The sequence below is a fragment of the Schistocerca gregaria genome, chromosome 1, assembly GCF_023897955.1.
Source record: "Schistocerca gregaria isolate iqSchGreg1 chromosome 1, iqSchGreg1.2, whole genome shotgun sequence".
Taxonomy (NCBI): Eukaryota; Metazoa; Arthropoda; class Insecta; order Orthoptera; family Acrididae; genus Schistocerca; species Schistocerca gregaria.
The window spans coordinates 232,448,539-232,462,720 of record NC_064920.1 but is presented as its reverse complement, the minus strand read 5'-3'; the positions used below and the strand labels follow the sequence as shown (position 1 = coordinate 232,462,720).

Below are 14,182 nucleotides of genomic sequence, written 5' to 3'. Positions count from 1 at the left end.
TTCATTATGGTCAATGCGGAGGGGTGAATAATGACTTGGAGGCAACTGCAATGACCTTCTTGCCACATTATGACAGCATGTCTTCAAGAATCAGAAAGACCATCAACAGATACAATATTAAGTGTGTTTTTCGTCCACTTGCTTCTCTTCTGTGAAACACATCCCTTCTACAGGGTAAGTGTTCACAGATCTTGAAGTGTGCATTTTAGACTCCATGTTTACTTGATAATTTTTTTCTTGTTTTGGCCCACAGAACCTCCTCCCAAAGTATGGAAAGCAAAGTTGCAGTAAGTGAAACTTGTTTCACAGTATCGAAGGTGAAGTGCTCCTAACTCTTATGGTATGAATTTAGAGTTTATGATTACTAGACTATTTTGCTTTGAATAATCATTCCTGTTGTATCTCTGAATACTGACCATTATTCCTGGGACACCTTTATATGGAGCTTCTCCAACACTATGTTGTACTCAGGAAAATTGAAGGCTTTACACAAGTCTAAAGGAATACCAATGGCATTTTGTTTTTGTGCACTGTTTCTACGGCATTTTACATTAAATCGAATATGTAACTACACCCCTATTTGTTTTTCCTGAATCCACGTTGAGTATCAGTGAGAATTTTGTTTTTGTCCAAAAATTTCATTACCCTATCATAAATCCATTTTTGTATGATTTTTCTAAACCCTGATAATGATAGTTTTCTATACTTCATTTGCTCCCTTTCTTATGAATAAGGACAACTTTAACAATTTTTACAGTCTGGAAATGTGCCTGTCAGAAAAAAATGGACAATATCAGCGAGATGCACTGAAATTTAATATAATGTGTTATGGTGTAATCTGGATTAATGTCAATTCCGGTTGACATTTTCTTAAAAGTTGATGCATCATGGATGATTTCATCTGGTACTATTTCGCATATATAGACTGGTGGGGAAGAAGAGAGTAGTTTGTTTCTACTATCTCCTTTGTCTCTATTAAATTGTATGTAATATCTATATGGTAACATCTGGAAAGATTTGCAATATGTTGCGGAACAATAACACCCTTGCTCTCAAGGTTCAGAATGGTATTTTGTCTGGCTTATCGCTCTCCTGTACATCTGAACATATTTCTGATAGTAAGTGTTCCTTGGAGGGGATATGTCACTAATTTTTTCTGTATTTGTGGGATTTCTTTTTTTGCCATTTGTGATTCTCATACATTTAACAACCATCTCTTTGCTTCTTTAGTTGTGCCTCTTATCAACTGTGTTTTGAGTGGGAAAGCAATTTCATAGTAATCACTAAAGTTGCTAGAGAATACCTCAGACTTTTAGTTGATGTCAGCTTTATGCAAAACTTATTCCCATCTTGCTCGTGGTAATACTGAACTTTCTTGTTGTTACATTTCTTTTATAGTTTTGGGTGGGCAGTAAGTATCTTGGGAAGGTAACAACTTGAGTTTTATGATAAATAAGACTTGTATTTATGAATTTTGCAGTACAGGTTGTACTCACAAATATCTGCTCCACAGCAGTAGTAGTAGTTTCCATAATTCTTGTTTAGGTTCTTACAATCTGTTTTAAGTTGAAAGTATCCCTGAGGTTGAGCGATAGTTCTTTTCTTTTACTGGTTCCAATAAAATCTTTGTTGAAGACTCCAAACAGTACTACCGATTTCTTGTCCAGAATAATCCAGTTTAGTACATATACAAGCTTATTCAGGAATGAGTCAAACTTTCCATTTTACGGAGCATTAGATACATGATTCAACTGTACTGGTATCACTGAGCTTAATGAGTATCAGCCGGAAGTTCCTTTCTGCATTCAGATGCTGAAGCTTATTAACAAGATTTATATTTTAACCAGTGTTTGGTGAAACATGAGTACCTACATTTTTATAACCGTTTCTATAAAAATAATTTTCCAGTATATGACCCAGCAAAGAAAAAGAGAATTTGGTAAGTTCTTAACCAGTGCTCTGTAAAGCACAGAATGCTAATAAAACTGAGTTCTGCATTCAACAAAACCTCTACATTTAAAACTTTGCTTCTGATGATATGATATTTTGATTGCAAACAAAATCCTCTGTTGCTATAATTTAAATGATAATGAGTCCTGATTTTCACATAACATTTGAATTGGCAAAGGGTATTTTTATCACATGACTAATATCATTCTTCTTTGGTAAGGATTTGTCCATAAAACATTATGTGTGTGGAGCTTGGAGTCTACTTCTAAACTGTTGGTGTCAGAGTCTTTCTTGCCAATGAGCTGTGCACCACTTCTGTGTAAAAGCGAGATGACTGCTCTATTGGTGAAAGGAGAAGCTGTGTTGATGAATGGAGAAGGTATGACAACAGAGCTAATTTCTTTGTTGCTCTAAGTCTTATCTCCGATTTCTTCATAAAATTTTTGCTTATTTTTTTCCCACCAAAAGCTGCTTCTCTAGCCCATTTAAGTGTAGTCCATGTGTAGTATGGAATATACATCCTATACCACTAAGATCAATAATTTTTATATTTTCATATTGTGTGCATATTTTCAACAACAATATGTTTGCAACATTTCTCTCTTTGTGTACATAAGATAACAGAGATATGTCATATCAGAGGGAGATGGTTATCAACAAGACATCAGAGTCAATCAAGTGTCCTAAACACTTTCTTAATTTATCAGCAGCTTTTGAAGTTTTTGAATAAGTCATTTACTCCTCTAAACGACACAATAAAGTAAATGTAAGTACTGACTTCAGGCAAGTCGAAGAGTTTCCTGATTTTATGCAAGGGAACACAAAGCTTAACAAATGCCATCACTGTTCCAGCTATTGTGTCACTGATCCATGTAGCAATTCCATGACCATAATTGTCAGCAAGCTATTTGAACCACTGTGGTTCTATACAGCTATGACTTCCAGACACTATGGCACATACCTGCGAATCTGCATTAAGAACTGGAGAATCCTATTTCTGCAGGTTCTCTTTTGTTTCCAGTTTGAAACTCAATATGTTTCATAGTGTCAATGAAGACACGCTGTTTTCTTTCTTCCCACTGCTGGATGCCTGATTTTGCGATCAGAACTCTTTTCAAGGTTAGTAATGGTATAGTCCATTACATACATAGTACATTACAACAGACTTCCCTGCAAAAAGTGAGCATTTTGGATGACTGCAAGTTTTCATGCTTGTCTTTCCACAGTTTTATTTCTTTAGTCACATAGCAACAATTTCTTCTTTGCCTCTATCTTGCAGCTTTCATTTTTGGTCACAACATTCCTTTCAATATGCTTTTGCACTGCTAATATGACACACTGTTTTACATATCACACACATGATGTGTTTGACAGTTGTTTGTTTGTTGTAGGATTCGTTTGTATCTTTCTCCATGCAGTGAAAATTTTCTGCAGACAATGTTGTGACTATAATTTCCCTTGTTTTGACTACCTTTTCTGATTCTTTGGCAAGGAATACTCAAACATATTTTGTTAACAAATATAATAGCTTTCTTTGAGAGTCTGAAAACGGATATTTCGAAAATATAACAAGATAATAGTGAGGTGAACACGCTAAAACTTGCACGAGATAGTTCGTCTGTTATGGAAAAGTGGTCAAATGTGAAGTGCAATAACAGCAAGACCAAAGTGCAAAATTAGAAAACCTGTGAAAGTTACGGAAGCTTTGTGCACGAAAACACATTTCAAGTACTTTCAACCACCAATAGTAAAAATGTAACGTACAGTTCACATGAACAATGGGAAAAGCAAAAAGCTACTGAATAAGGTAAGAGAAGAAAATTTACTGACGCAAACAATCATGAATGAGGTCAGTCTAAATGTGCCGAACAAAAATTGAGCCAAAGTGTTTAGTAAAACAATACAAAACCATTCCCACTTTGTGAACTCCAATAACAGCAAACTGTTTGTGCCTTCAGACAGCCATGGTCGTGGACTTGCGAGTAAGGTAAAAGAAACAACTAAAACATATTTGTGTGGTATAGTGAAACCGGGAGCTAACCTATTGGCGAAATTAAAAAAATTACTGTATCCGCAGATGAAAAAAATCTGCACGATAAAGATTTTGTTGTACTTCAGGGAGGCGCAAATGACGTCTCCAAAACTGAAACAGCAAATGCAACATGGCATCTTAAACAGTGTCTGAGAAATCTCACTCACACACACGCAGCAATGGTCAATTTTCCATATTGCGATGATCTTTTAAGATGCTCAAGTGTTAATAAGGAAATAAAAAGTGCAATCAGTCAGTTTGCAGAAATCTGCAGACATTTTAAAAACATGAAATTTCTTGATATAAGCAATATTGGACGTAGATTCTACACACAACACAGACTTCACCTGAATGGCTTGGGGAAAGAATATCTGGCAAACCTGATAACCAAGGAAATAAAAAACCACCAAAATACATTCAAAACCAAAATGATAATTGCATCACCATCGCCAGACTCCATAACGAAAACACTTCAAATAAAGGTAAAAGTATTAGAACCATAATCAGCACCAGCAAAGCATCTTAAAAAAGGATGAAGTGTTAACAGAAAGACCAGTGGACAGCAATTTCAATGACAAGAGAACTACAGCTCCTCATCATCCAAATATTATTTTATACAAAAATGAGAAGACTCCAAGCTCACAAGAAAACAAAGCAGAAATGGATTAAATTAGATTTATTTTCATTCAACCTATCTGTAGTGAGGTGGTCCTCCAGGAAGTAGAACATGTCAGAAAAACAATATTACATGACAAATATTTACGACTGAAACAAATAAGCAAATGTACCTTCCACAGGTCCCAAGTGGAATAATGATTTTTTTTTAATGAACACTATATGAAAGAATCATTTTACAAACACTCATTTACTAAGATCGCATTAATGCACTGAATTTAAAAATTAATTTTTTAATTTATTTATAAGGTAATAAACATATAACAGAACTACTACAATACTTATCTACAATGTACATAAAATGAACACATTACTGCCCTGAAATGGTGCAGAAGTTAGGTTGTACTTACACACACACACACACACACACACACACACACACACACACACAAATCTGTTGGTTCTACTGAGAAATTCATCAATGGAGTAGAAGGAATTAACCACCAATAAATCCTTTAGGCTTCTCTTAAACTGAATTTCATTGGTTGTTACACTTTTTATGGCTGCTGGTAAGTTATTGAAAATGTGTGTTCCGGAGGCACCAACATTTGAATTGTCAGAAACAGTATCACCACCACCACCACCACCACCACCACCACCAGAAATGGCAGTGTTAAGTACATTAGCAGTAGCACCAACTGCAGCAACAAACAATTCACCAGAGTCCACCGTACAGTTACAGAGGTGCAGGAAACCTGTCCTTCTCACAGATTTTTGGTATCTTACCAGGTCACGGGAATGAATATGACAGCACAAAATGTAAATAAAACTGTAATCAGTTCTCACTCTAGTCAACTGCAGATTTTACGTCTAAATATTCAGTGCCTTAGAAATAAATCACTAGAGCCTTGCAGACAAACAAAAATTACGCGAAGCGAAATGTAGTGTGAGGAGGGCTATGCGAGAGGCTTTCAATGAATTCGAAAGTAACGTTCTATGTACTGACTTGGCAGAAAATCCTAAGAAATTTTGGTCCTATGTCAAAGCGGTAGGTGGATCAAAACAAAATGTCCAGACACTCTGTGACCAAAATGGTACTGAAACAGAGGATGACAGACTAAAGGCCGAATTACTAAATGTCTTCTTCCAAAGCTGTTTCACAGAGGAAGACTGCACTGTGCTTCCTTCTCTAGATTGTCGCACAGTTGACAAAATGGTAGATATCGAAGTAGACGACAGAGGGATAGAGAAACAATTAAAATCGCTCAAAAGAGGAAAGGCCGCTGGTCCTGATGGGATACCAGTTCGATTTTACACAGAGTACGCGAAGGAACTTGCCCCCCTTCTTGCAGCGGTGTACCGTAGGTCTCTAGAAGAGCGAAGCGTTCCAAAGGATTGGAAAAGGGCACAGGTCATCCCCGTTCTCAAGAAGGGACGTCGAACAGATGTGCAGAACTATAGACCTATATCTCTAACGTCGATCAGTTGTAGAATTTTGGAACACGTATTATGTTCGAGTATAATGTCTTTTCTGGAGACTAGAAATCTACTCTGTAGGAATCAGCATGGGTTTCGAAAAAGACGATCGTGTGAAACCCAGCTCGCGCTATTCGTCCACGAGACTCAGAGGGCCTTAGACACGGGTTCACAGGTAGATGCCGTGTTTCTTGACTTCCGCAAGGCGTTTGACACAGTTCCCCATAGTCGTTTAATGAACAAAGTAAGAGCATACGGACTATCAGATCAATTGTGTGATTGGATTGAGGAGTTCCTAGATAACAGAACGCAGCACGTCATTCTCAATGGAGAGAAGTCTTCCGAAGTAAGAGTGATTTCAGGTGTGCCGCAGGGGAGTGTCATAGGACCGTTGCTATTCACAATATACATAAATGACCTGGTGGATGACATCGGAAGTTCACTGAGGCTTTTTGCAGATGATGCTGTGGTGTATCGAGAGGTTGCAACAATGGAAAATTGTACTGAAATGCAGGAGGATCTGCAGCGAATTGACGCATGGTGCACGGAATGGCAATTGAATCTCAATGTAGCGAAGTGTAATGTGATGCGAATACATAGAAAGATAGGTCCCTTATCATTTAGCTACAAAATAGCAGGTCAGCAACTGGAAGCAGTTAATTCCATAAATTATCTGGGAGTACGCATTAGGAGTGATTTAAAATGGAATGATCATATAAAGTTGATCGTCGGTAAAGCAGATGCCAGACTGAGATTCATTGGAAGAATCCTAAGGAAATGCAATCCGACAACAAAGGAAGTAGGTTACAGTACGCTTGTTCGCCCAATGCTTGAATACTGCTCAGCAGTGTGGGATCCGCACCAGGTAGGGTTGATAGAAGAGATAGAGAAGATCCAACGGAGAGCAGCGCGCTTCGTTACAGGATCATTTAGTAATTGCGAAAGCGTTACGGAGATGATAGATAAACTCCAGTGGAAGACTCTGCAGGAGAGACGCTCAGTAGCTCGGTACGGGCTTTTGTTGAAGTTTCGAGAACATACCTTCACCGAAGAGTCAAGCAGTATATTGCTCCCTCCTACGTATATCTCGCGAAGAGACCATGAGGATAAAATCAGAGAGATTAGAGCCCACACAGAAGCATACCGACAATCCTTCTTTCCACGTACAATACGAGACTGGAATAGAAGGGAGAACCGATAGAGGTACTCAGGGTACCCTCCGCCACACACTGTCAGGTGGCTTGTGGAGTACGGATGTAGATGTAGATGTAGAATGGTGCAAACAATGACTGCATGTGCATCATGGAGCACTGGTACAAAACTTTTGAACTAAGTATCATTAATATTCATCCGTATAAGTTGGCAAGTCTGTATTGTAGAAAAACTGCCAAAAATGGTGGTGTGAAGCTGAATTATTGAGTGTTTGAAGCAGCAGCTATACAGTTGTATGAAATACAGGAAAAACTCATAGTAATAGCAATATACAGACCACCTGCTGGGGTCACAAATATATTCATTAATAAATTAGAAACACTGCTTAACATTCTTTTTACTGAAAGAGCTACTGTAGTTGTCTGTGGGGATTTCAACATAAATCTCATGAATGAAAGTGGGCTAAAAAGTCAATTCCTAAATCTATTATGTAGTTTCAATCTGTTTCCACACATACACTAACCCACAAGTATAACATATAATACAAACAGCTTTATAGATAATGTATTTACAAATGTACAATCCACAGAAGTAGAAGTAACAAATACTGATTTGGGATTATCAGACCATAATGCTCTTGTCCTCAAAATTCCTTCAATGCCACTGCAAGAGAAAAAAGTGTACTTCATGCATAAAAGAAAATTTTACACTGAAAACTGTGTAGAATTTACAAATATCCTAACTATTGAGTCCTGGGCAGAAGTGCTGTCCCTAACAAATACAAATGATCCATACAACACTTTCTCTTCAATTTTCATGGGATATTTTGAAATGCACCTTCCAAAGAAGCTATCAAGGATCACATCACATCACAAAGCCAAGTTCTTGGTCACAGTTGGCATCAAAATTTCTTGTGGAACTCTAAAGATGCTAAATTCAAAACTGAAGACATCTACAGATCCACAGAACACGTTAAGAATTACAAGAAAGTATATCAAAAAGTAACCACCAAGACAAAAATTATGAGTTATGACAACCTAATAACACAGTCTGATAACAAACCAAAAGCCATATGGAGTATTGTGAAGACTGAAACGGGAAAGAAATGTGAAGACCGGGATATCATTCTCAAAACACAGAAAATGTCAATATTAAAAAACAAGATTAGCCAAATTACATTAACAATTATTTCATAAATGCAACAACTAAATTAAGCTCAAAATTACAAACCAAGAAAAACCTGAATTTCCATATGCTGCTTGTAGCATGAGGATATGTCCAACAGATGAACACGAAGTGTTCAAAGTAATAAAAAGCTTGTAACCTAAAATCTTAGTAGGAGTAGATGATGTGCCAGTTTATATCATAACAATGACAGCTACACAAATCGCAGGGCCCTTGGCCCACATAGCCAACTTATGATTTAGTATAATGAAATGATCATATGGCATTTATTGGCCTGAATATCTCCTTCGGGGATCGGCCAGCATATTGCAAGTCTTTTTAGTTGATGCCACTGTGGCTACTTGTGCGTCAATGATGAAGTACACATAACTCCCCATCCCCTGCCGGGAATCGAACCCGACGCCCTTGCGTAGTAGACAATAGCATGTGCTCAAAGTGTCTGTTTTAGGGTTTTTAAGGGATATGTTGTGCTCTCCTACAAAAATCCATCAAAATTTATCACTGGATACAGGCAATTTCTGTAATTGTTCACATTCTTCTTTGTATCGGTCATAACAGCTTTCTATTGTGTAATTAATCCTCATGAATTTCCTATTTGGACTACCAACTCTTTTGTAATGACTGGAACATGTTGGCAGTCTATTTATGAAAGTATTGGCAAATTCAATATCTACACTCCAATACTTTTTACAATGATGCTGGTGTTTTCCCCTTCCATCTCCTAAGGAAGTTTTACAACCTTGCTTTATTTTTGATGTTAAGTATTCTAAGTGACCTGTACTTCTTTGTAGTCCATGGATATTCAAGAGAGCTGTCTTACAAACTTCAATGTGGTTTCCACTTGATGACATCACAGACTAATAATTGTACTCCGTCTTGATGGACTGTCAATTTTCATTGTTTTTCTCTTTCTTTCGGTTGCTTGTATGCAACCATGAAAGTAGGCATTGTGCAAGTCATAATTTCGCATATTCCAAAATTTCTGAAAGATATCTACTCTCTCTCTCCCTCCTTTTCCTGCAGTTGCATTTAGGACCAGGTACGCAACCGTGACTCTCATTCCCTATCCCTCGTTCCTGAATATAAACTAAACCACTATTGTGGGCTTCTTGGCATCTCTAATGGGCTCCCCATAATATTCCTGTGATTCACCAATTACTTTGTCCATTAGTCTTCAAGCACATTTTATTGTCTTGCAGTTTTGTGTTACCCAGCTTCACTTTTAGGTTATGAGATATCCCCTTCTGGGTTTGGCTGCCATATTGCAAGTCTTTTTAGTTGGCACTACGAAGGCAGACTATCATTTAGTGAAGGCGTGCTCCCAGAAAGGATGAAACTGTCAAAAGTGAAGCCATTATTCAGAAACAGCGACAAGCATAAGGTAGAAAACTATCAGCCAATATCCCTCCTTCCAGCATTTTCCAAAATAATAGAAAAATTAATGAAGCACAGAATCAACAAATATCTAAGTGACTATAAGTTACTAAATAGGAATCAGCATGGCTTCCAGGCAGGTAAAAATACAGAAACAGCACTAATGTGCTACTCTGAACAAATAATCAAAAATATTGGGAAAAAAACAACAGTGTAGTAGGAATAAATTTAGATTTCTCCAACCATTTGACACTGTCAATCATGGCATTCTTTTAGAAAAATTGGAAGCATTAGGTATCCAAGGGTCAGAGAAAAAGTAGTTTGAATCACACCTACAAAACAGAACACATATTGTAGGACTCATGTAAGATCACTCTAACGACAAAATTAATTTAGTGTTAGATGAAAAAAAAGAGGGTGGAAATAGGAGTGCCGCAAGGCAGTATTCTAGGTCCCTTATTGTTCCTTGTCTACATAAATGACTATCAATCTTCAGATAGAGCAAAAAAAGTCCATACTATTCGCAGATGACACTAGTGTAATAATAGGTGCACCAATGCAAATGCTGCAAACAACTACTGATCAAGTAATACAGAATGTCCACACTTGGTTCAATGCAAACCAGTTGACATTAACCGCAAATAAAACAAATTATATGCAGTTTGGGAAAATATGTCAAAATGTAAATCTTGATCTGTTGTTGTGTGACAAGGCCATAGACAGAGAGGCATCAACAACATTGCAGGGGATTCATGTAGATGAAAATCTTAATTTTAATGATTACGTAATGAAAACTTGTGCAGAAACTTTACTAAGCCTGTTTTGCACTTAGAATTATTGCAAATGTCTGTACTGCAGAGGGGTGTCAGGATGGCATATTTTGGCTACTTTCAGTCTCTTGCAACATACAGAATAATATTTTTGGCTTCCATCACATCCCATCTAAAATAAATCTATCTGTTATAGAAGAGGGCTACCCGAATAATAACATACTGTCATCCACAGATACAATGCAAACCCCTATTCAACAAGCTTAAAGTTCTAACAATACCTTCATTATATATATACAAATGAGTTTTATATGTTAAGACCCAACTTGCAGATTTACAGACAAATGCCAACTTGCATAACTACAATATTCGAAATAGCACCTCACTCCATACTCAGCGAATAAAAAGAAAACACACACACACACACACACACACACACACACACACATACACACACACACACACAGAGAGAGAGAGAGAGAGAGAGAGAGAGAGAGAGAGAGAGAGAGAGAGAGAGAGAGAGAGGCATGTGAGCCATATGGGGACAAAACACACTGCCAGCAAACATCAGAAAATTAAAAGATGAAAACAGATTTCACGTGTAATTTCTACTTGAACAATGTTTTTACTCAGTAAGTAGCTAATTAGGCCAAGAAATAATTCTGACAATGTTTATATTAAGGCAAAACTGAAAACACTGTCTTTCATCCCCTAAAGCTTCTGTTTAAACAAAAAATCCGATGGCCAGCTGCTGAATGTGTTAAAATCTTTACTGAATTATTGTAGTCAATACAAGGGCTTCCTGTTTAGGGAAGACAAAAGTAAAACCTTAGGGCAAACAGACTATGTAGTTACAATACCGTTAGTATACATGTATAAAACATTGTATTAGCATGTCTTGCATGACCAAGTATATAAATCTTTGTACATATTTTTGTCCATTTTTTTGTATTATTCTTTGTACTATTTAATGTAAAATTTTGTATGTTCTTTTTGCACAGATTGTTTCCCATAAATTTACATGTACTTTTGGATGACATTCATACAATATTTATTGTCTAAGGTTGGATAAATAAATAAAAACAAAAATAAACATGTTGCTTCTATGCTAAAATGAGCATGAATAAGTATGTTAAAATTAGTTCAATCTCCTGATTCACAGGGCTCAAAGACTGGTGTATTTCTTTATTAGCAGATTGTAACATTACAAATAAGTTTAATTTACTATTAAGTAAGGAGCAGTTCATCATTCTAGACAAGGATTTATGATTCAAAATGAATGTCTCAAGGAATTTTATAGCACTGCTGCAGCATAAAATTTATACATACAACAAAATAAAAGAAAACGGCATCAGCAAGTCTGCAAGGTTATTGGTAGGTGATAGTATTATTTTACAGATAAGTGGACTTCTTGACGGCAACGTAACATTTACACACTGCATATTTATATAAACACAGACAAAATTTTGGAAATTGCTCAGGATGTTTTCCGCTTATTTTGGAACAAGGGATGTGTTGGTTCCAGTGGTTCACGGCAAATTTTTTGTGGTGCATATCACGTTTTTTCACTGTTGTGGAGGTATTTCCATAGAAACAAAGGTAACTGGAGTAAAAAAACCGAATAAATCAATGACTTCATTATTCTATAATGAGTCATCAGTCCATGGCCATTTGTACACAGAAAATATTCCTGAACATCATCTAAAATTTTGTTGCGGTTGGCTTCATCTCGTATTTACAGCGTAATATATGTGAAAGTACAACAACCACTTCATAGGACTTTGGCCAGTTATAAATCAGTAGGACAACAAACATGACAAATACCTTTCTAGTAATCTCTCGTGGAAAAGACAAATAAACATTTCTCTAAGAAAGCCAAATGTCAGGACGTTCGGAAGTGGGAGGATTCAGGAGAGTTTCATTGACTCAAATTGTATAGACGATATTTTCATATGGACCGACTTGCAGTAGGCCTAGTGCTTGTATTGGGTGACTAATCATGTTGGGTTAATACCAGAACCAGAAAGTGAAAAAATTTATAAGGGCTATACGGTTTGGAGAGAACTATTTGAAGGGCACGAAGCCTTACAGATAGCAGCTCGATCAAAAGGAAAATTCTGAAAGAACGAGGGGGAAGGGGGGGGGGGGGGGTTGGATGGGACTAACTAACAGAGCACAAGATAACAATGGTTTAACACGCCAATAAGGGAATCGATCGCTGTCTGAGGACAGACCGATACTCCTGCTGCATAATCTAAAAACAGCCACTGCTACTATAAATGCCAAACAATATAGAAATATATTTCATTCCATCTGGCAAAACTAAGTTCGTACTATCGAAACACCGCAATTTATAAGACACATATTCACGAATGACGCTCACCTACAGTCGTGTCATCCATCATATAATAAATGAAGTCACGCTAGAAAATCAACAGATTGGATGCAAGTCGCAACAATTATTTCGTCCTAACAGACAAATATGTTCAACAAATTCCAGATCAGATTAAGTCTTCCGCCGAAAACATCAACCATGCAGTAGCGTCAGCAAAGATGGTATATTAGCTGTCATTACCGCACATTTACTGCCAATGGCATAAAGTCGCAAATAGTTCCCAAAATGTGAACGAAAGCAGTTACTACTTTTTACATAAGGTATTATTTTTATTTTTTATTCCTATCCAATTTCCACAAATATACAGCGACATGATAAGATAAAGTAAATGTTCAAGCGATGAAGTGACGACTACGTTCCATTTATTAAAAATGCTCCCTTGGGTAGAGCAATATTTTTCTTTATTACGACTTCTATTATGTATATTTGAACAGGTTATTTCAATGACACATTGTATGTATTCCAGCTGTTACACTCTTAAAATAAATTAAGGGTTTGTTTCGAATTTCGGAGTGAAGTTCGAACTTGTGATATGCTGTGTTTGAATGAGCACTGGCTTAACCCTGGAGTGTGGGCGTGGAGAACATTTGTCACGGTGATTTTACATTGCGGTTATTTTCCTTGCTTAGTACATTTCACATTGATTGATAATTGAAGATCAGTCAAAACTTAACGTCAGATGAACAGCCAAACTGATAGCATTAATGAGCTGACTGCCCACCTTGTCCCTAATTACGGGTACGAAACTGTTTCGTAAGGTAGGTGTCTCTATTCGCACTAAATTCTTTGTAAGAACTAAAACAATAGCTGATTTTTGTTAATCCGATATTAAGAACTACGTTAACTAATGGTATTGCTTCGCAGTCTTCAGTACGTTGTATAATTTTCCGAAATTGATTCTGATAAACATGTGGATTATGTGATTCGAAGGTGATGATGTAGAGAGTAATGAAAACGACATATTTGTTTCTGAAGAATCTGATACAAATGAAGAAAGATCAACTAATGGAAGGCGATCATGATACCGAAACTGAACAGTATGCAGATGAATATGATAATAACGACGGTGATTCTAGTCGTTCCTGTCATGCTAGAAAGAACAGTAAAACAAAATGGTCTAAGCCTTTTCCTAACAGAAACGTGGGAATAACGTCAGAGAATAACTCATTTTCCAAAATGCGAGTATTCATCAACAGATTGTGAAAATAGGTTAAAAGATCTTTTCTTAGACAG

General features: G+C 36.8%; 1 protein-coding gene across 3 annotated transcripts in view; it reads right to left on the bottom strand.

The window, feature by feature from the left end:
- Positions 1-13,127, bottom strand: part of LOC126338486 (uncharacterized) — a 179,534-nt gene extending 166,407 nt beyond the window's left edge. The window contains exon 1 of one of the 3 annotated variants that reach the window (XM_050001557.1): positions 12,938-13,127. In XM_050001557.1, coding sequence (XP_049857514.1) covers positions 12,938-12,959 — 22 coding nt within the window. In that variant the 5' untranslated portion in view covers positions 12,960-13,127. Of the gene's footprint in view, positions 1-12,378; positions 12,541-12,937 lie in introns of those variants that run through there. The other 2 variants (XM_050001559.1, XM_050001558.1) reach the window with 2 other exon arrangements.
- Between the last annotated feature and the right edge of the window lie 1,055 nt (positions 13,128-14,182).